Source organism: Strix aluco, chromosome 6 (genome assembly GCF_031877795.1).
Source record: "Strix aluco isolate bStrAlu1 chromosome 6, bStrAlu1.hap1, whole genome shotgun sequence".
NCBI lineage: Eukaryota > Metazoa > Chordata > Aves > Strigiformes > Strigidae > Strix > Strix aluco.
This window is the reverse complement of record NC_133936.1, coordinates 16,465,384-16,488,394: the sequence shown is the minus strand read 5'-3', so window position 1 is coordinate 16,488,394 and position 23,011 is coordinate 16,465,384. Positions and strand designations below refer to the sequence as shown.

The 23,011-nt window shown below is 38.6% G+C and overlaps 1 protein-coding gene across 1 annotated transcript in view; it reads right to left on the bottom strand.

The window, feature by feature from the left end:
• Nucleotides 1-13,441: 13,441 nt before the first annotated feature.
• The window catches only part of GYPC (glycophorin C (Gerbich blood group)), a 41,025-nt gene continuing 31,455 nt past the window's right edge, over nucleotides 13,442-23,011 (bottom strand). Inside the window, exon 3 of the mRNA XM_074828795.1 lies at nucleotides 13,442-22,469. Coding sequence (XP_074684896.1) covers nucleotides 22,273-22,469 — 197 coding nt within the window. The 3' untranslated portion in view covers nucleotides 13,442-22,272. The remainder of the gene's footprint in view (nucleotides 22,470-23,011) is intronic.

The window sequence follows — 23,011 nt, the reverse complement described above, 5'->3', positions numbered from 1 at the left end:
ACAAACCTATTATTTTAATTCAAAAAGATTTTTGAATTTAATATTTTCTCTGTATTAGTTATGTATCATCCCAGATGAAAGAATCAAAATTGGTCTCCCCTTTCCTAAACTGAAAGTCTGAAAGCCAGAGAGCAACAGCCAGCTCAGTGCATTCTCATTCTGGGTTTATCTACAAATAGCTTAGAGAGCTACTTACTTAGGGAACATCAAGAGTTAGGAAAGAGTAAATCACATGATAAAGTAGGGTAAGATAGGATAGTGGCATCTCTCTTCTCTGATACAAGAGTAGGGTCTCTTTAGGTTTGTGTTTTTGGACAGGATGGGGAAAGGCCCTGTCATGTGTCTCTGCTAGGTTTCACTTTGTTAGAACTTCACCCTCTTCCAACATCTCTGGTTTTGTCTGTTTTTCTGGAAAGGATAATTAGCCTTCAAACGATAACAACCCCATTACAGAAACAGCAAGCCTTCTTAGGGGAGGCAAGAACAATTCAAACCCTGCCAGTCAGTGAAGTGCAAATCTCAAGGTTTCTTTCCAGATTTCCCCTCCCACCCTGTGGCATCCTGCTGCTACCTCCAGCTTTATCCTCTTTGCCTTTCCCTTAAGAGGTTCAATTGCTTTTATCTTTGCGTTTGCAGATCTTGCAATGACCTGTCACAACATGAGATCCCAGCAGCAATAGGAAAGATACTGATTTAGGCTGGGGGTGGCTGAAAGCTCACTCCTTTTATTCTCCTTTCCAAATCCCATTGCAAAGAAGGAGTAAGAGTTTTCAGAGAGAGAGGTAAGACCTCCCAGGCCTTCCCAAAATACAGCTGTTTGTAGGTGCCTACTGCAGAGTAGTTCATGTGTATTTTACTGCTGTCTTCAACCAAACCTTCTGATCAGGTATCAGGGAATTGTATTTAGTTCACTTGCAACTATGTGTGACTTCAAATGCAATTGTCCCCGAGGCCTGCAAGTCTAAAATCTGATTATGTTGATATACATGACCTATGCTTTTCCTATCATCCTTCAGTCATTCAAACACTTAGTCGTCCCATATTCACAAAGCCATACCAAGATAAATAGAAACTTATTGGGGATGGATGGCTGCAAAAATCACCCCAGAGTTCACGTCCTTCTGTTTGCACTCACACTGAACAAAAGCCCCTGCACAGCTCCCAAGGGGAGGTATAGAAATCCTTTCTCCACTTGTCTATACTGTAGTGTTACCTTTCAGAGGAAACATGCCTGAGCTTTTGGCATGTACTGCCCAGCAAATGCTAAATTTAGGGTTGCAAAATGCTGAGAGTGCTTTGTGTCTGAGACACGGTGCATATTTAGAACACAGTTACCAGTGCTGCAGTGAGCACTTCATTCAAGAAAAGGGCAGGGATCGATTGTAATATTGCTCTAAGCAACATTGATCCAGGATGTATAAGAAAGCTGCTTGGCTAAAGGATTTAAAAATGCAGCAGCCTGTATGGACACAAACAAAAGAAGGTGTCAATGATGAGCTGCTAACACAAAGGGTGAAAACCCAGTTCTTCTAACCCCAGGAAGCTGGGCAGGAGGTGGGGAAGAAGGGATAATCTGCTCATATTTTCAGTGCACAAAATCAGGTGAGAGGCACAAAAATCTGGAAATTCATTAATAGAAACAATTATGATAATGAATTGGTATGAGAAAAAAGTCACTATGATCATTTCAAAGCAGTGAGTTAAGTTTTATTTATTTTGTTAAAAAATAATCTACAAAGAGGACTTTGTTGGAATGGAAAATATAACTGTTTTTAGGCACACCAAAATAGGCAATTTCAACTTATTTTCTTTCTTTTTTTGACTGAAAATGCTTTTCATATAAGAGATTCATCTAGATGGAGACTCATTCCTGCTAAAAATTTTTTAAAGAAAGCAACACTTCTTTTGAAAGGGAAAAATGTTTGGTTAATAGACTTTCCAGCTGACTTTAAAACACCAAAAAGCTTAAGGAGATGAGCATCACAACAGAGTTGCTAGAGGTGAAATGCAAGAGTGGAGGTAATGTGCATAAAAGGGTTATCCTGTCTGGTCTGTTGCAACTACTTATGCTGAGTCCCTGAGAAGTGCTGTGAATTAGTCTTTGGAAAAATGTTGAAATGTCAGTAAAACCACACAGTATGTGCTACGTTCTGAGTTCCTGGACTTCAGTTCCAGCTCTCTAGACTTTGCAGGACACATGTTCATTTCCATCAAACCACTTCTGAATTCTTCACAATGGTACCTTGAATAATTTGGCATGAAGAGCAACCGATGCAATATGCCTATTTACTTTCTGCCTACTCCAAAGACTGCTGAAACTAATGAGAGGTTTTCTGTTGACTTCAATGGGATCTGGAGCTGGCCCATAGAAGGGTGGCGTACTTGGAACAGTGGTGTTAGAAAGACTGGCAGAAGAAAAAAAACTTGCTAGAGGTATGCAAGATGGGAGATAATTTCATTGGGCAACTGAGTTATGAGGCAGCAACAGAGAGGTCTTGCTGATTTATAAATTGTAAATCTATGTATTTTGCTGTGGGGACGAAGTCTTCTGCTGCCTATTAACTTACATGGTTTGATTTGCAAATAGGCAGACATACATGTAAGTTATTTTGGGCATGCTGCTATACAATTTGCATAGCAAACAGAGACTGAGAAGTGCATGAAAAATTCCCTGGATGACCGTATGCAAGTTTTTTAAAACTTTGGTTCTGCCTTGAGACATGCAGGTGGCTGTGTCATCTCAAGGAACAGATGAGATTTACAACATTCATTTTAGAGGTATTTGCTCAGAAAATAATACCCTAAGGTTGCTTTGAGCTTTCAAATCACTTCCTCACCTTAAAGAATTTATGGGCACAAAATGTGTGTGAGTTCAGTGCAAATCTGGAGAAAAACTTCATGTCCAATGCTGTAGAAGTTTTATTCCTGTTTCCACAGAGGCTGCACAGCCCTCTGCTTGCAAAGAGTAATTTCCTTAGTGTCCCAGACCATATTCTTCTGGCTTTACACTTTTTAGATTACCATGCTACGTGAATAAATGCAATCTGTAGGGATGGATATACTTCTGTGGAGGTGCTGTCCTTTCCAAGAAGACATTTGAAGATGTGTTCATCCAGATTCCCCTTAATTCACATAGTGACTCCCCACCTCCTTGTCAAGACCCCCTTATTACATTCTGACTAATTCCTTTGCCATGGTTGCAGTTGGACAGAAGGTCTCAGATTTCCAGTGTGGACCACATCCTGAAGGAGAGAAATCACCCTTTGATGCATTCTGAGGTGGACTGTCTTCTCTCCTGCTGTCAATTAACTACCATCCCTGTGGCAACTCATATGGCTACTCAACTGGAAAAGAAAGACCAGGAAAATGTTTATTCTTTAGGTGTCTTAACGCAAAATTAGATACCTGAAAACAAGCAGAACAAGTCAGTCTCTCAGAATGAAGTATCCTTGGAATATCATAGACCTCACTTTAGTAACTTGTGCTACCTATGCTGATCTATGACAACCTGCTGCTGGAAGAACTTCCAGCCTTCAGTCACAGGGGAAGCCTTCCTGGAGCCAAGCTGGCTATGGTAATAATCTGTGTGGTTCCTAGTAAAGGGAGCTTGCTTGCATATCAGAGAGACAGCACAAGCAAGATGTACTGCAGATGAAAGGACTACAGTGCCAACAATTATTATAGAACTTGGAAAAAGATGAAACAAATTTCAGACTCCTGTGTCATCTCCTTTCCAAATATCTAACCCGGATTATTTTTTTTAATTATTCAGCTGTGAAATGAGGATCACACTGCCTCCTTTCAGTGATTCTACTATGTAGCACAGTGTCTCGCTCTCTGCAAATTTTCATTAAGACTACTTAAATTTTCCTTTGCTCAGTTTGGTTTTAATAACCTTCTCTGTCAATTACCTCTCCAACAATTAGGTCTGCACTTCCCAGTTTTTCTAATCTTTTCTTACAGATACTTAGAATAATAATAATAATAATAATGCTACTTTAAATATTTTTCCCCATTTAGATGCATTTACTACCTGGAAATCTTACTTAGGCAGAGTTTGAGGATGTAGGCCATTTGTCCAGAATTTCTAGCTGTTCCAGACATATGCATGTGCACAAATAGTCCAAACCACCCTCTGTTTCACAGTTCCTTCCTTATTTTATCTATTTATAGCCTGGAAATCTCAGCTTGAAATTTGGGAGTGCCGCTCATCTGGCGTAATCTCCCATATATAGTCTGCCATTGCACTGAACCTCTTACCCGAGTAAGCAGTCCAGCTCAGATATAGCAGAATTTCTCAGCTGTGGGGTGGACCTCAAGGGTAAGCATAGGAGGTCCTTAAGGCAGGGCTCTAGGAGAACCATTCTGTTGGCAACAAGGAAACATGACCATTTGCAGGGAGGAAAAAAGGATGCAGGTTATGGAGGTAATTTGGAGGGGTGAACTGTGAAGTATAGTATCTAGCAGAGACTGAGGAAAATAATCACATCAGCCTCTGCATATCTGCTTCTGGTGAATTCTCAACAATAGGACTATTTACTAATTTATCTCTTTCATTACCCTATTTGTCATTCCCATTTTCCTTCTCTACTGACTTGATTCAAGCAAACAGCAGCATCTGAAGAGTATGGGGAGAAATTGGAGCATCCGTTTCTAAAGTGACCTGCTTTTCTTCTTAAGCAACTTTTATGCCCTACTCAGGATTTGGAGGTTCTGTGGTGGATAATGTAAAATGACACTAACTGGGCTATTTATATCACTGCAAAGTGACTACATGATGGGATAATTAGCAGTGCTATGTCTGCTGGAGTGAGGGATAACACTGTAACACATTTTTGTGTTAAGCAGCACAAACAACAATGCCTGCAGGTTAAACAGTACCTGAGCAACTGATAGTCCTCCTGCACTGTTATTTCCAGGAGGCAATATCTACTGGCTTCATTCATGCATGAGGCACAGTTGTAATGCTGGTTTTATTACTCTTGAAGTACTTGCCCTCTATTTATGTAAATGATTTTTGCAAGCAAGGTTGCTTTGGGCAAGTATAGGTATTCAAGACATTTTGTGAAGAAGTAAGGTTGTGTAGATTTGTAGATCTGCTAACTAAAACATGACCCTTGGATGAAAAAGTCCAAGTGCTTGTCCAGTCGGTCTCACTCTGTTACTCCTGGATGGAGTCCAATAGCTTGTGCTATGCCTTGGCTTACATATTACTTCAGAAAGCACAGCCAGTCTTGACTGAAGCCATAAAAGCATGAGTGTGATCCATTTAGCCCACGTCTAGGTAGAAAGATTCTAGCTTTGGTGATGAGAGTGTTGGCTTCTTTTAAGTATTAGCACAGACACAGTCGCAGAGAACAAGAACCTGTTATGCTCTGATTCAGTGTATTTCAATGGTTAATCACACTCATTAAAAAGTGTTTTATATGAATTTGCTCAATTTCAATTTCCATAAATTGTCTGTTATGCCTTTCTCTGCAAGATTAAAGGACCATTTTGTATATGCTATTTTCTCCCCAGGAAGGTTACTAATGCACTAATCATGGCTATCTCAAGTCTTTTTTGAGATAAGATCAAATTCACTACCCATAAATATTTTTCTCCATCCCTTGAGCTATGTTTGTGTGTCCTCCCTACACACCCTGTAGTTTTTCAACTTCCTCTTTAAAATGTCAACACTAGAACTGGACATGCCATTCCAGTATGCAGGAAACATACCAGCATCAGGTGAGCAGCGCCAGACAGAGAACAAAAATCATTGCAGTGTTTGCTTGCTGGTGCATCCAAGGAATGATATCACCCTTGCAAAGTATGTGGAGTTGTTTCTTTGTTATGAACTATAAATATGACTCACTGATTACTAGGGTTTGGTTCTTCACTTCTTACCTTTAGATCAGTAATATTGCATTTCACTTAGCTAAAATGCACTTTGTTTGGATGGACCAAACTTTCAAAGCAAAATCTGTAACTGCCCTTATTGACCTTTATTCATCATGCCACCCTCTCTGATGAGGAGCAATTCTATATTTACCCCCAGCTCATCTATGGGATACCCTGTAGGAAGGTAGACTAGGAACTCTACAGCTCAGGCTTGTAATTCCCAGTTTTTCTAATGCAGAGCTGTTTCATGTTTCACAAAAAGACAAGAGAAGTCCTATTTAACCTTGGTAAAGAATAGCATTATGATTGTGAAAAGAAACTGGAGAGTGATGTGTAGGTGAAACATTCTAGTAATGTTCCCATGCTGTCAGCTAGTGTGAAATATGCCACCTCCATGACTAGCATTTATCCTGTCTGCAGCCTGCAGCTGCTTTGTGTTAGCAGAGATTCCTACTACCAATTTATCTGGATTCCATAAGCAAGTCCAACATGAAGATTAAAATGCTGTCTGTTGCATCGAAGCCATGGATTGCAGAGTGTTATCTTCTTGAATAAAGCTGCTGCCAGAAAGGTAGTGTCTTGCTGGCTGTATTATGCAGAGAATATGTGTCAAGCTTTAAAAGAGTCATTTAACAGAAGTTAAGAATAAGAAAAACATCTAAATAACATCATTTCCTAGCTAATTTACTCACATTTTTTGAAAGTGCTGCTGTAGTTTCCCTCATATGGGTCAGGTCATGTTACTGTAGCTGTCTTAAGTAGCCACTAAGAAGGTGGACAGACCTTCCAGATGACATGAGGACCACTGAAGAAGTAAACAGAAATAACTGTTTGTCATTTCTTCTAATGTAAAGACTATCAGGGATATGCTGAGAAACCATTTGGGACAGGTTCAGAACGAAGAAAAGGAAGTACTGCTTTATTAAATGTGTTATTGAGCTGCATAGCTTCTTGCTTCAGCATGTCTGAGGAAAAAAAAAGTTATGTGAATTCAAAACATTAACCTAAAGTTAATGGAAGAAAAAGCCTTACAGTCTGACAGCACAACAACTTTCCTCTGATATAGGAAATCTCTAAATTATAAATGTTTGGAGTCTATTTTAGAGAAATTACACCATAAGCTTTCTCTGTTCTTGTATTCTTCCCTTATGTATCTGCAATTGGTAAAGATCTGCAGATGAGGTACTAGGTTACATGGATCTTTTTTCTGTCAAGCTCTTTCATGTTGTGCTTACCTTCTTACAGAGCTACACACATTCTCTACGATACTGGAGTCAGCCTCTAACTGCTTCTGCAGTTTACTGGCATATCAGTACAAGGACAGTGAGAGAGACTTGTTGGCCTGAATCAACTGGGAACAAAATAAGCTGAAAGAAAACGTCACTACACAGGGAACCAGACTTAGTATTCACTGGTGGGAAGCAACTGCTCTAGTAGGAAAGAAATAACAGCTGGATGCAGTCAAAAGGTTGATAGCAGTGCAGCAACAGGAGAGCAGGGTGAAGAGGTGCTGCCCAGCAGTGTACTTTCTGGTCCCTACAACAGACCAGAGTGTGTGAGCTATGCCAGGTGCAATACTAAGATCTGACTGAGAAGCCCACACCACACTGGCTGAGGTGTGCAGGGAAAGAGAAGGAGAGTGGAAGAAATTGCACCCCTTTTAAGTATTTTGCTCTGCCAGAAAATCAGCCTTATGTGGAATAGTCATATAGAATTACACAGAAATACAGACTTGCTCTTCTAATGCAGAGTATCATATTTGCCAAGAAGAGCTATTGTTAGGTGCTCTTCACTAAACATCACTGTATTTTCACACTGTAGTTTTTCCTCCTTCAAACCTTTCTCCATACTTCATCTTTGGCTACAAATGTATTCTGAAACCAAAATGAAAAAAACCTCTATTTTGTACCCCTCTAGCTAAATCAGAGGATTGACCAAAAAACTTCCTTATAAAAGCTTCTGCCCAGCTGTGGCTAGAATTAGCTTCTTAGTGGAAGCCAGAACAGAAAATTAACTACACCTAGTTGCTGTGTTAGATTGCAAACCCTAGGTGACTGGTGACTTGGATAATAGCAGTATTTTTGGGAATGAAATCCAGGTGTGCAGAGATTGAGTCAGTGTCAAGAAGCAAGGTATGCTGGGAGTTCCAAGTCATTGATAAAAAGCTTCTGGTCATTGAAGCCTAAAATAGGTTTGGTAGAATATCATTTTAGGCTAAAATGAGTTTGAGGCACTTAATGGCAAAGTGCTATTGTCAGTTTTAGCAGCAATGCATAAATAAAGTCTTTGTTATTGACCTTACTAGGCAGTAAATATAGGCTTTCTGAAATACCTCGAATGCACAGGTCTACCTCTTGAAGGCATCTCTGTTCAATTTTCCTTTAGGTCTAAAGGATCTGACTGTGTATCTCTATTTCTTACTATGAAGCAGTTACTACAGGAAGGCTGTTTCTGAAGATAGGGTTTAACTCTGACTTAAAAACTCTAATCAAGCCAGGGGTCTTCAGGTGGATTCTGTTCCCAGTTATCTCTGTGGAAATTGAGTAGCTTTATCAAAACCAGCTGATAGTGTAAGAGCAGAGCAGTGGGCAGTGTATGCTTTATGTAACTTCGTCTTCTAAATAACCTTCCTTGTACTGCTACTAAATCGCAATATTCCTTTCCAAAGAGTATCTGAAATCACTTCCCTGCAGAACCAAAGGAGCAGCAAAATTTAGAGTATTCTTCTGTTTTCTATTTTACTCAGTCCTGCTCTTTAATTAAAAAATTAGGAAAAATAACCTAAAAATTTAAAAATAATTTGAACTAATTTTCTGAACATCGAACCTTCATTTGCAGTTCACAGACTGAAGGGGTGAGAGAAGAAAGTTGTTCTTCCTCTTATTTTATGGTTTAAGTTTAAGGGTGATGATGTCTTTGCAAAGTTCTTGGGTTATGGATGATGGTAGAACAAATTCTATTTTCTATTCCTAATCTTCTTGTCTGTGACTAACTCCAAATTTTACCATCCTTACCTGCCTGTGATAATTTCTGGCTGCCATATGAACAGGATTAACCATTCTAAGCACCACAGATCCAGCAGTCAATTTCTGGATCTCTGGGAATTCTGAGTCAGTGAACCATATTGTATGTGGCCTTTTAACATTAATAGGCAACATAAATTTTGTTGGCTTTTTAATATACATTTTTTAAAAATCAATGACTCTTCAGGAATTCTGATAAAAAGTAATTACACTTATCATATACATATTTTTTCTCATCTGTTTCAATTTCTTGTCGTTACCTTAAGCTGCTGCTGTGCACGGAAAATGAGCTAAACTCTGCCTTCTTAAGAGAGACTCTCCATTTTACACCCAATGCAAGATCTTGTGCAAGAGGTGAAAATCAATTAAAAGTTTTTTTTTTAGTCCTCTAAGATATACATGCTTGCGATGTAGAACTTTCAAACTTTTCCCCTTGATCTGAATATTCCTGTGAGGTAACTAACTTTGGATAGGCCCATAATAGTAAAACACTGTCAGTAAGTCTTCCTTTTCAAATGAACAGAAAAACTTGTTTAAAGCACCTTCCATCTTTGAAAGCATTTTCCCCTTCATAAACCTTGAAGTGCTACAGCAAGGCTGGAGCTGTCTGCGTACGGAAGCCTGACTGTCACTTATGGAAAACTCAAATTTCATATATCAAGGGCTTGTGCGAAAATTGCTTTGAGTGTTAATTGCCCAAATGATTCAGCTTTATAAGAGCCTCTCTTATGTACTCAAGTATGTCTCATAGCACGCTGAGTGCCAAGCTCCAATAGAGAGCCAGCTGTGCTCTGCTCCCAGATGTTTGAAGAAAATTCTTGCCCATCATTTCAGTCCCCCTCCCAAAATCCTGAGAAATTTGTTTAATGAAGTAATTAATAGACAATAGCATATTTCTTCTTTTTTTTTTTTTCTGTTAAAAAATACTCTCCCTAGAATGTATGCAAGTTTGCCTTGGTTTATAATTACAGTAGCACATTGTCAGATTAACTGTACTGAGAAGATAAAACAAAAACCATCAGTTCTGCAAAATTAAGACTCTGCCAATATAATTTAGAAAGGATCAGATCCCTCTGTTTTCAAAAATGCTATTTGTTTGTGGTCATTTTAATTCTCAAATTTACCTATTGCAAAATGAATTGCTGTTGGAAACCTAATAAAAAATATACGTCTTAAGTCCTGGATTCAAGCCTTTTCATAACTATTCTTCATCCAGATCTCAATTTTCAACATGTTCATGTATCAGATACTTGACCAATTTATGTTGCTTTTTTTTTTTTTTTAAGTCAAAGTAGCTACACTGAAGTCAAGGGATCTGTGTTAATTTATACCAGCTGCTTGTGGGCTGAGCTGAAACCCTGGATCCAAACAACAAGCCTGTTACAGGGAAATCCTGCCTGGACTTTGCCCCTTAAGTGTGCAGGTGCAGAGAATTTCAAGGAGAGGTTTTCTGTGCTATAGGGCAATAAAATATTTGTGAGATCCACAGCTTGATCATCCTAGTGAGTGATTACCATCAATTCCTGCTCCTATCTGACTCAGCTCTCAGACTATGTTGCAACTGAGTTTGAACATCCACAGATAGGTGCTGGGTTAATTCAGCCTGTCTTTGTGGCCAGGCTGCTCTTGAATCACAAGTATATAGCTGTATTTACACAGTGCAGGTGCTAGGCAATATGAGTTCACTTTCCACTGTTCCCAAAGTACCATTGTAGAGCCCATCTGCCTGCCCAGGTCCACACGTTTGTGTGTTCTCCCACCAACACAGCATTTTTAGCCTACAGGTTTTACAGCATCCAATCCAGCTGCTGTTGCGAGTTATGGACTCCGCCCAGCATCTGTAGCCTCTTTCAGCTATTGTTAAAGTTATTGCAAAGTCCATTTTTGTTGGTTCAATCAGAGGTGATAAGACCCTCTGGAAAGCATTTTGTCTGTAGCTGATGGCCCTCACAAGCTGGCGGCAGATGTTGATGTGGAGGTTATTGAGGTTGCACGCAGATCTGAGAGATGTGAGACAGCGGAGCTCCTTGTGGTAACTGTGAGATGAAGCAGCTGCTCTGAAACAGCCACAGCCACAAAAAACTGCACAAATCTGGGGTGGCTGGAGCGACTCTAGACGCTTCTCCTCTTTATGAAGTTAAGTGAGGCATTTGCTTGTATCTCTGTCAAATGATCCAACCAAAATTAGGATATGCACACCTGGGGATACAAATAATTTCCTGATCTTGTTCCCACTGGTGTTAACAGGTACAGTGGTGCAAAGCTTAACTTTCTCTATACTGGCTTTGCAAAAGACCTTAAGAAATACAATTTGTATTGGTATCTTGTACTGTTAGCTGGAATATGAAATTCTGTGGTCTGCAAGGTTGTTTCGGTGAGGTGTTGTGAAGTCAGGTTATGTCGTTCAGAGTAAGCATGTGAGTTGTATTGCTATTTCACTTACCATCAGCAAGAACCTAGAAAACACAGACAGAAACATAGAGGCAGAGACTGGCTGTCTCCCAAGGTACGGAGATCTTTTTATTTCCACTTTTTTACATTCAGATGTTGCCTGTAGGTACAAATACTATTTGGATTAGACTAGTTTAGCAGCCACAGCAGCCACAGACATGACAACGGAATGGGCATGTAAATGTTCTGCATCCCAGGAGCTGTGTATATGCTTCTGGAGCAGAAGCCTATGTATCTTTGGAGGGATTATTTTCTTTTACTCCTATCAGGAATTTCACCAGCTAAGCTATACCGCTGTTAAAAAAACCACAAAACCCCCACTTTATTGAAGTCCCAGGACAAATCAAGACACAGTCAGAGGCCTTGCTTGTAGGACTACTGAAGTTCCTTATATCCTGCTTTCCCAGTTCATTGTAGACTCTGTTGCCTTTTTGGCTGGGAATGCCATCTTGGCCATATCACCCTGGATAACTCACCTCATAGACTTCTTCGTCTGGCTGCTTGCTTTTGTCCTTGATTTCTTTACAGATTTCCCCCATTCCAGTGTCCTTAACTAGAAGGACATACAAAATCATAACAATCCCAGTTTGCTTGAAAGTCAGTCAATCTTATGCCCCCAAGTGTTTACCAGCTGATACCTTTAGAAAATTGTTCACCTTGGCAAGGGGCCTTATCTCCTGAGCTCTGCAGTACTGACAATGCATGTCAACTGCTTTTAACTAATAGTGGATTTTTCATATGGGAAATACTTTTAATAGGAATGCTGGATCCTTGTTACTCCAGAAACCGCTAGAAAAATAAGGCAACACTTAACTATTTCATCATTAATTTAGTACAAATGGATATTTCAAATACTCATTTTTTCTTTATAACTCTCAGGAAACAAATAATTTTTATTCTGATGAACTCTGCTAAACAAATAAACTGTAATGGGCAAATGTAACTGCTCTTTTGGGGAAGTAATTTTTCTGCTCCTTAACTCATAGAGGGCTTGTGGTGTCCCTATATGGTCTGTGAGATACTGTACAGCTGAAGGGAGCCTCCTAAAAATTATTTTCTAGATGCAATGGGACAAAATATTCGTGCAATTTATTGTTGGGGCCGAGAGAACTAAAATTTGTGCTTTATTGAAAAGGGATACTTGCTGAGTATATATCATGATCTATTGGACAGAGAAGTGCAGGAAGTCACTGGTAATTTTTATAAGCTATCCCACTTCATGCTTATGCCAATACATCTCTTGTGTATTAAGTATTCCTGACCAACTAAGGATGTGAGAGAGGCACCAGTCTCAGCTGGAATCTTTTTGTTGCCTAGCTAAATCTGGAGAGCCTTCTGCTTTTAGCTTTAACAGTCAAGTTTCAGTTCTCTTTATGACCAATGGCTTTTAAGGTACCAGCATGTATAACTGCAGAAGAAGTCTTCACCTTTGTGGAAGACCATAGAGTGCCAAACCTGTTATTGTTAGGAATCATTGAACTTTACCTGAGATACAGGAGATTTTTGTTTTACTTGCAGCATCCAAAGGGTTTTCTGGTTTTCTTCAGAACCAGCTTTAGTTAGGAAAGCCAAAGTCAGCTTTGACGATATTAACTAAAATGAAATGAACATCCCACAAACTGACTGCTAGCAACAGAATGTACCATGTCATGTACCATTACCCAACTGCATCCTTATGAAGCCTTACACTGATGATGCTGTAATTTTCTCAGGCTTTCGGGAAGAATATTGGCTGAGAGTTAAGACTGGATAAATACAGACTTAAACTTGTACTCACAGCAACAGGGTGGAGAAGACAATGTTGGAAAATGTTGGAAGATTGTTACCAAATAAAAACAAGGATATGTTCTTGCAGATAGTCTGGATAGTGACTACAGAGATATATGTTAAATATACAATTTTAAGAAACTCTGTAGCATTTTCTCAGGGGTTTAATTTTCCATAATAATACCAATAAAACAAAACAGAGCCCTTGGAAGGTGTGAACTCCTGCCTGTATTCAGAGATAGGCAATGAATGATTATATATATTTTCTGAGCTCCACCTTAACCCAATGCATGTAGAGAGAGAGAGGGCAAGACTTGGGAAGACACTGCACAAGAAAAATGTTTATTACAGAAAATGACACATGAATGTTACTGCAAAGGGAATATGAAACAAAAATATTACTTTGCCTTTGTGCAATATTAACAAATTTTACTATACAGCACAGAACTGATGGAAAATAAATCGATTTAGTGAATAATGACCTCTTATTCTGTTGTTTGATTAAATATGCTTTTTCCTTAGATGATTGATTATTTATTTACTCTTTATTGCAGAGAAAAGACAATTATGAGAAGTTAAGAGATGAACTTTTTTCAAAAACAATTCAAATTTGGCCAAGAATTGGTTTATAGAAAAGGTATTTTTGATCCACGTCAGAACAATGTTCTGGTAATGCTTTCTTTTAGATCTTCAATGTCCCTCTGCTTTTGGTAGGAAGGCTGACCTTCTTTGGGAACATGACCTTCACTCACAACTATGCCATTACCTTCCTTACTGAAATACCTTACTGAACGGGGTTTGACAAAACTGTTTTGTCAAGTTATAAGTTTTTTTGTAAAGGAAAAAACACCCCACAACCGAACAAACAACTATCCCTTCCCTCCCCTGAAGATTTGATCTATGAAAAGGTCAGCCAGAATCTAATAAGAAACTTCCTAATACTACAGCACTAGAGGACAAAAACTGGACTGGAAGGCTGGGGCAAAACGAAAAGATTGGGACAGGCTTTAAAAGTCCATGTAACTTATAACTCCAAGTGGGACAGTGAGTAAGCTGACTTGGTAGGTCAGATAAGGTTTAAAGTAATCTGATCCTGAACTATTTGATCTTCTCCTTGGGCCTGTAATTAATTTTTCATTGCAGTCAGTGAAGCTGCAGAGATGAGAGATCTGGTTAAACTTAAACAGAGCTGCCAGATATTTTTGGGGGGAAAGAAGGGGAGAGAGGTATTGAATGTGAAGACTAAGAAAAATAATTCTTTGAGGCCTGAGCCCAAGCCTCTATGACTAATTCTTGTGGCTTAATTTTCAGCAAGTGTTCAGCACCTTGCTGTTCAGGGGAATCAGTTTGTTCCTAATTCTGTGCTGTGCCTTTCATTTTTCATTCTGCTTTCTTACGTCCTGGTGTCAGAAGCATGACTCATGTCATGCAAGAAGAAAGACTGAGAGAGTCCTGAGCTCCCTTCATGGAACAACAGTCTTTATCCCTTTACCAGAAAACTGAGAGATGTAATAATCTTTCTGATTCTTCAACTTCTGGTCTGGTAGGTAAGTCGTGCTACTGCTGAACAGAAGGGAATGGAGATATTTCAGCTCTATAGAAGAATTTCTGAGCACAAGGCTGTATTTATGCATAACATTACAGGAATATTAGAAAAAGTATGGAGAGCCCTGAGGGTCACACATGCATTTTTGAAACAAAAATTTATGAATGGAGAGGAAAGCAGAAATTGACAGTAATGAACGACAGAAACTGTAATTTAATCGAAATACAATATAAAAATCTTATTTGAGTCAAATATGACTTAGAGCAGACTTTATTAAAATGCTATTGATCACTCCATTAGGTGTTAGAATGAATAAGGATGATTGTTCCCAGTAACCAAGAATGTGGTGTCAAGTTGCATTTTATCAGCATATCCATATGTCACATTGAGAAGGGCTTTCAAGTGAATCTGCTAGCAATCCCTCAGGGAGACTCAATACTTTCTTTCAAAGATGCTGGAAACTCAGTGACCACTCAGGTCTTCCTGGTCATTAACCTAACATCAGAAATTAGGAAACCTCTCTATGTGTAGCCCTAGCAAGACTGGCTGCAAAAGGTTTAGGTGTTACAGGGTTTGTCGTTGTTTTTTTTTTTAAGCTGAGATAGAAATGTTAATCAAAATCTTTGGTGGGCAGCAGGTTCATTACTGCAAGGTCTGGACCCTTTTTTTTCTCAGTGTAACCAAAATATCCTATACTGAGACTTTAGGTTCAGCACTGATGATAGAAGAGGTGTGAAGCAAATCATATGTATGTATAAGATTCTGCTATATGATGACACATATTGCTGAAAACTCTTATCTTCATGTACTTCCCCTTATTTGGTATTTTTTTTGTTTACTCATCTCTTTGTTTTTGCTGTAAGCTTGTCAACTACTGATATAAGCTTGTCAGCTACTCATCATCCATAAAGGATGAATTTGGTCCCAACACACTTTCATTCCTCAGCAAAGAGCCTATGGCCAATCTCCATGGCATGCAGTGCCACTGGTTACAGTAAAAGCCATCACAGATTTAGGTTGCTGAAGCACCTCCAATAACAATGAATCCCATTGTCAGATGTGATATGAAGTCAAGGTCAAATTTCCATAATATGTTGACTAATAATGGAGGATCCGGTGTGTAGTCTTCACCAGTCTCACCTCTCTGCCTGTCAGCCCATCAAGAACATTGCTAATGAACCATTTGGCTGTTGCTGGCCTCCAAATAGTCATACACATTGAAGTCCTATGGCACATGAAAGGCCCATTGGAAGAGCTATTCTTACCACAACTTCTTCACTTACAGGTATTAAAACTGAGATGATCCATTGTCCTTCTGGTACTCTCTAGGTTTTCACCATTTTCAAGAATCATTTTGACCCAATAACATATCACTTAAAGACCTACTGTTTTCTTTTCTTTTTTCCACTGACAGCAATAATCTTTGAAAAAAGGAGTGGCAGTGGCAAGATTACAATATATATTATACTAGGCATAGCCTCTGAATATTCTTTAACTATGGATATATAAAGATAAAAGAGAAATTGTATGGAAAGTATGAAGAACAAAGCAGAAGTATTCACATTTGGTAGCAGCTGGGTGGAAGGCAGGCCATCCATCAGTAAAGACCCATTAGATGTTTATAAGACTGCCTAGAATTTTTAAGAATACTGTGCCTAGGATAATAGACCCGTGTACAGATCCACACTGGCATCCACAGGGTAATGCTCCTTCAGAGAGAATTATTGTTTGATTTCTTATTTGAAGTTTGACTCCTTCTCAGATCTATCAAAAGCTTTCCTTGCTTTTTTAATGCAAACACCAGCAGTATATCTTTTAGGGTTTGCATGCTCTATTAAGAAAAAATCTAGCCTGCTATTCCTTTTTGATCTACATTCTTATGACAACAATATAATTGGCAATTCTAAAAGTTCATGGTATTTTAAAAGAGGACAAAAATATGAGAACAGTCTTTTAAATGCTGAAAATGACAACTTTAATTGTAAAGTTATTTGTTTCTTCATATTTTAGCTTTTTTTTTTTTTTTTTTTTTTTTCTTTCCAATTCTAAATGTAGTAGATTTACACCAGCAAAGTATTAATAGCTTTGGTAAATACAAACATTATAGTCAGCTTTAACATACAATCAGCAGTAAGCTTTGAATGCTCTGTATTCTCTATTCTTGTCATAGCAATGCTGCAATTCAAATAGACTTTAATACAATGTATCAGATACTCTCTGCCATACATACAGTTTGAAACAACAGAAGAATGGTCTGAAGGCAAGAGGTTATGCTGAAAGATCAGCACTTATAAAGATTTCTACTTTAATTTAGTGTGTTTCTTTCTGACATGGGCCGGAATACAATTTTTTGCAGGAAGGATAAATATAGTCAGCAAAACTCTTGTTCTGCTGAATTCAGTGGGATTTTATCCCAACCACACAGGGAACAGTCATGTAGAATAAGGATTCCTTATTTCCAGTCCCTGACAATATTACCATCTTGAACTAGAGAAGGACCTTTACTACTACAAACATTTCATTTCTTTGTAATATGGTTGGAATTTTTACTCACCATATATGTTTTTCTTTGGTATTGTTAGCTTCCTTTATTAACTACCTAAATTTCCAGGCATCGGATGTGTGTTCATTGCTTATTCAGGGGTTCTTTAGTCTTCTGTCTTACATGAACTGCTGCTGTGAAGTTTCTGCATTTTCTAAACATACAAAGCTTTCTTATGTGAAGAACTGAGAGATCTTAGAAAATGCAATAAACATCTCTTAATACATTTAAAGTGAATACTCTTTTGCTGTGTATTTATCAGCGTTTTTTGATGGGACTTACACATGCAAGGAATTCAGACACCTCATATAATTCAAAGAAATTTGTTGTCAGCAGTTACCTTCAACAAATACACTTTGATTTCTCCAAACAGCCATATCTATTTTGTTTGATGAAAAACTGCTCTCCATCTCTATTGGCATCTAATTGCCTTCTCCTACCATGTATCTTTTTGCTGATTTACGTCTTGTCTCAGCGTTTTCTGTATTCTGTGAGGAATCCTCACAGGTTGTAGCTAGTGGTGTTATCCTATGTATCCTGCAGCTATAAATGTTTCAGCACCTTGTCTGCATTCTGTGCTGAAAGGGAACAGTCCTTTTCATTTTTCTGTCCTGGTGTTCCCCCAATGATCCCTAGATTTGATTTAATAGAAAAATCAATGTTGATGTTCTGATAGTCTCCCAAAGTGATTTGGTCCTGTTGTTCTAAACAGATAAAATTACATATATAGTTACCTTGACTAGTAGCTGATTAAATCCTCTGCAGGACTGCATTAATGTGCAATGGCACACTGGACCTCAGGAAGACCTGGAATGATAGAAGCCAAGCCCCAGAAAAAAATGTGTACAGTAATGGGTGGCCAGATACACATTTGGGACTCACTTTTGGACAGAATTACTCTGCTGAGCTGTAATGTTGCTACAGGGGCTGACACTGGCAAGCAGTCAGTATTGTGCAGGGGAGGACTGTAAGGCATGCTCCAAAAATTAGAAGAAACTGAGTTCCAGATGTTAAAGCAGAATGGTAGAATATTGAATCTGTGAAGACTGTTTTCAAAGCCTGACAAGAAGAGATGGTTTAAAAGGAGATTCATTTCCCTTTGCAAACAATGATTTTTTTCAGTGAGAGAATTTGAAAACTCCATGGACCCACACTTAAAGCTCACCAATGTAATCAGAAATATGGTGTTTAACTTTTGTCATTTCCATATATCTTTAAAAAATGTCTTGTATTCCTACAAGATCATTTTTATCTTCTCTTTTCCAGCTCCAGCAAATACTGGTCATTTTGATGCACAGCTTTCCTTTACATGATTGAGTAATGACTTATACTTCTAAATGTGGACCTGTGGCTTTCTATGCAAAGTGGGATTCAACAAGCTTTCACAGGGCATTAAGGCATCAGGAATCATCATACTACTCCCTTATTTAATGAACACTGGAGATTTATAGCACTAAATTTAACTAACTACAGAGCTTGCAGTGCTAGTTTAGATCTGTTTTCTGTGAAAATGTGGCACATGTGATCAGTCTCAGGTCAGCTTGCTCAGGTTTGATCAAATTTGACACAGGATTGTCAATCCAAAGCTAAACATTTTTTGAAAATTGGTTCTTGGCTGGCAGAGAGGGACAGAGTATCTTCATTGATAAAAATAGATAAATAAATACATAAATAAATGGCCAGTCCTTTGCCATAGGGAAGGCAGTAGTGATCCAGATGGGAGCCTGGGGGATTGCAAGCAAGAATAGCAGTCACGGCTGGGGAGATGGGGCACCAGAGAGCTGCAGGACAACAGGCCACATCAGTAGAGGGACCTTGGATAAAAGTATGTGGGAGAAAAATAATCTGTTTCTTTAATTCTCCTATTCAGGAAGCAAATTGTAAAAATCATTTAATCATCAGTGATGAAAAGCTATGGCTGCCAGCTGAGATGCCTCGGTGTTGTACATAATGTTTGTTTTAGCACAGCATGTTGCTTGCAGAAGGATGTGTTGCTAATTAGTCCTAAAAGTTATAGGAAGTTTGTAATATACTCTTTTTATAGCTAAACTGAATGACTCAAGACAGTAGAGTTATTGTATGAGTGAAAAATAGCAGGATGAGGCCATTAGAGTCTGCCAGTCATCAAATGTCATGAGCTTTCTTCATTACAAAGCAAAATTTGTCCTGGAAAAAAAAATAAACAGAAAATCTCCATAAACCATCTCTTCTTTCTGTTCAGTGTGCTTGAGTCATTTCTAAATACACAAAGTCCTAAAACCCAAAAGAACACTGTAAAAAAATAAACTAACTGAAACCATAGCTCTTGCTGGAGTCACTGCTCTGCAAATATTCAAAGCGGCTCATTACCGATAGGGAAGCTGTTGCTGTACGCTTGGACTGTTTGTCAGCTTAGATGAATAGGGAAAATGGGATAAAGAGATTTAACTAAGCTACTAAGAAGGGATATAGTCAAAGACCAGTAGTTGCATTCAGTTCAGATTTAGGGAAAGCAATGACACAAAGTCTGGTGTTGACTGAACTGGGAAGAACTGGCTGAGCTCCACTAACTCATGTACCACCAGAAAATCTGGCCTCTATAGTTCCAGTGTGGACAGTTAGCCTGTCTCAGTCCACCTCATAATTAAAAAACTCACGCATCCCCCAAAAGAGACACTAATTCAGGTTCTCCTGTGTATCAGGTATGACACAGTTGTCTAATTATAAGCAGCAGGCTCAAGTTGCAAAAAATAGAATTTCATGACCGGGGAGGGAGACAGGAATTTATTCCCCATATTTCTCATGCCTTCATTTAAAGTCAATTTTCTTTAACAACCAGACTAACATTACATGGTTCTGAGTATATAACAGGGGACAAAAGGCTGGTAGTCCTCTATAGGTCCTGCTAGAACTGGAGGAATGGTTCTTGGTGTTTCCACGTTTTGTGTGGGAGATGCAGCAGAGCTCAAATCACCACATTTACCCTCTCCTCAGAGGAAATATTTACACTTTTACTGAACTGGAGGGTCAGGGGTCTTCAGTTTTACAAATTCAATCTTACAGCTAAGATTAGTGAATTTCTCCAACACTTGTCCTAGACAAATAAAACCAGATTCTTTTTCAAAAGTAGTAAAAAGATTAAAATAGTAATGCGTCTTAGAAAGAAACAGTCATGTACATAATACCAACATATTTGAGCTCTGCTAGTGTTGGGTTTTAAGCATTTTATATTGCACTAGCCACATAATACAATGTGGTTGTGCAATGATATGTTATAAAAAATATCTTATGTATTTCGTAAATTTGGCATGATTTTGATATTTTTGGTTAAAATGCAAACAAGTGGGGATTTAAGATTCAAAATCAAAGGTATCAGGATTCTAAGAATAAATCAGAGTCCATCTCCTTCAGGTACTGAGAAAAGACTGAGATTGTGATTGAAAGACAAAAATATCCTATTTCTTCACTTGGGTCCTCAGAGTCTTTTCTTGTTCAGATCTGTATTCTCTTACAGCATATTTGTGGCCAATGTCAGTTATGGATACTGGAATCCAGGAGCTTTCCAAGCTTTGGTGCCAAGAAGTGAGCACAAGTGATCAGCAACAATGTCTTGAAAGCACAGTTGTAGGTGACTTTATATACATGTACACACATATATAGATCAAAACATAGGAAAAAATATATCGAGTTGAGCAGAGTTCATCAGTATCTTATTTGTTATAGTGTATTTCTCCCCCTCTATTTTCAGTAGTCCAGGGCACCGTTGCAGCTGGGGATGAACAGGTGAAGAGAACAATTACCCTATTTCCGGAGCTAACTGTGGGCTTCAGTTAGGAAGCCAACTTGCTGGGTTAAAGAAATTCATCGCTGTTGATCTTAGGCAAGGAATAAGATCTTTTCATGTGACCCACCATGACTAATCTATTTATTTATTCATAATAAAGCATTGATGGTTGGTGTAATTCTCTTATCTAGCACAATGCAAAGGATATACAGAGTCCATACAGAGGGAGACATCAATACAAGCCAGAGGGATGCAGATGAACAAGCTTCTTTATAGTGGCAGTCTTATGGCTGCATTTGTAAAAGATTCATTGGTATCTGCACCAGAACTGAATCCCTCTCCCTGCAAAAATCCGAAATCCTGCTGGCGGGCATTCAAGAGAATTTTCCAATGCAAAATAAATAAATAAATACTTGGGCAAAAATATCTTACATGAAAAAATCTAGCTGAGCTCCATTTACTCAAAAGTCCTGCTCAAACCAAGATGTTTTATCTTTTAATATCTATCTATTTATGCATGCGTGCAGGGAACTTACTAATTGGAATTGTATTTGTAAGTCTACTGACTATTATATGCTACATTGTAAATTCCAACATTTTGCAGTTCTCAAGCTGCCATGCAGAGCAAGTTAGAAATAAGTCCTTCCTTCTTACATTTTCCATGTTTTCCAACAGTTTATTTCTTTGAAGTGTCTTTGATTTTTATATATATAAAATTCAAAAAATTAACAAAAAATCCCAATCTAAATCCCCAAACAAACAAAACAAAGTCCCCTGTGCTAATAAAATTGCACATTTAAGGGGAGGGGGGAGTTAGCTGTGCTACAAAGCTATTTTTATTTCAGCTACATCAGTTTTATCTAGTTTAATGTTTGTTCTGTGACCATTTGAAATTCAGTTTCAGGTAGTTCTGTATCATATCAGCATAGGATGCATCATTAATTCTAAGAGGATGTTTTCCATTGGCATCTGCTATTTTCACCAAATGTCAAGGCTTGACATTTGCTATCTTTATCTGGTTTTGGTGTATCACTCATACTGAGATTTTGTTTCTTCTTATCTGATATTGATTTCAACTGTGACCAGCTGTGTTGCTAATAAATTTCAACAGGCAAGTATCCCACATTTAGTTCTTCACCAGTAGAGGAAAAGAAACAGCCCAGTGACAAAAAAAGTAAAGAGATACTTCTCAGTTAGGATGTTTGCCTGTATCCTCATATTATCCATCTCTTAGCACTTCTGTTGATGTAGCATTTCTGATTGATTCCCTTGGAGAAGCCTCCATGGAAATCCTTGCCTCTCAGATGAAATATTCCTTTTTGCTCTCATCCACTGCTTCCTGGAGAGCGGGATCATTTTTCAAAGCAGCATCTGCGCTTTCGGCAAACTCAGTTCCTTTTGCCTCGTTGGTGTGGTAGGTGCCCTTATGCCTGTACATGTACCGGACCATCACCACCAGTAGGCAAATGAGAACAAATACCACTGCAGCAATCACACCTAGAGGAAAGAGACCAGTTAAACAGTCAGTAGTAAAATATGAGCAGTATCTCACAGGCAGATATCACAACTTGAACTACTTGATAGGGAGAAACCCATGTATCATAGGATGCTCACATGTTGCAGTGTGCAGAGTCAGAACAGTCTGACACTGCAAAAACCAAGATGGGACATAGATACTGCAGGAATGCAGGTCAAATTCTCACTATCTTTCTTTCAAATCAATGGTTTGATTTAGTTGAATTAATTGGAGCTAAAAGTTCATAAACTGAGGAGAACTAAGAGAACATAAAGGAAAACCAATAGGTTTCTTTCATCCTTCCGGTAAGAGATACCCAGGGGAGTTTGCAGGCAACCTGGCCCTGCCTCCGTAAGTGTACTCAGTTACGGGAGAAGTACAAGGCAGTGAGTATTTCTTAGGAGACATTCAACAAATAACAGGAGCCGTGTGACTGCAGTACTGCTCTGTATTTGCAAGCTGCCATTTCATGCTGTGCTCTAATTAAGAAAGTCTGATTGTAATGAATGTGGAAGTGACACAT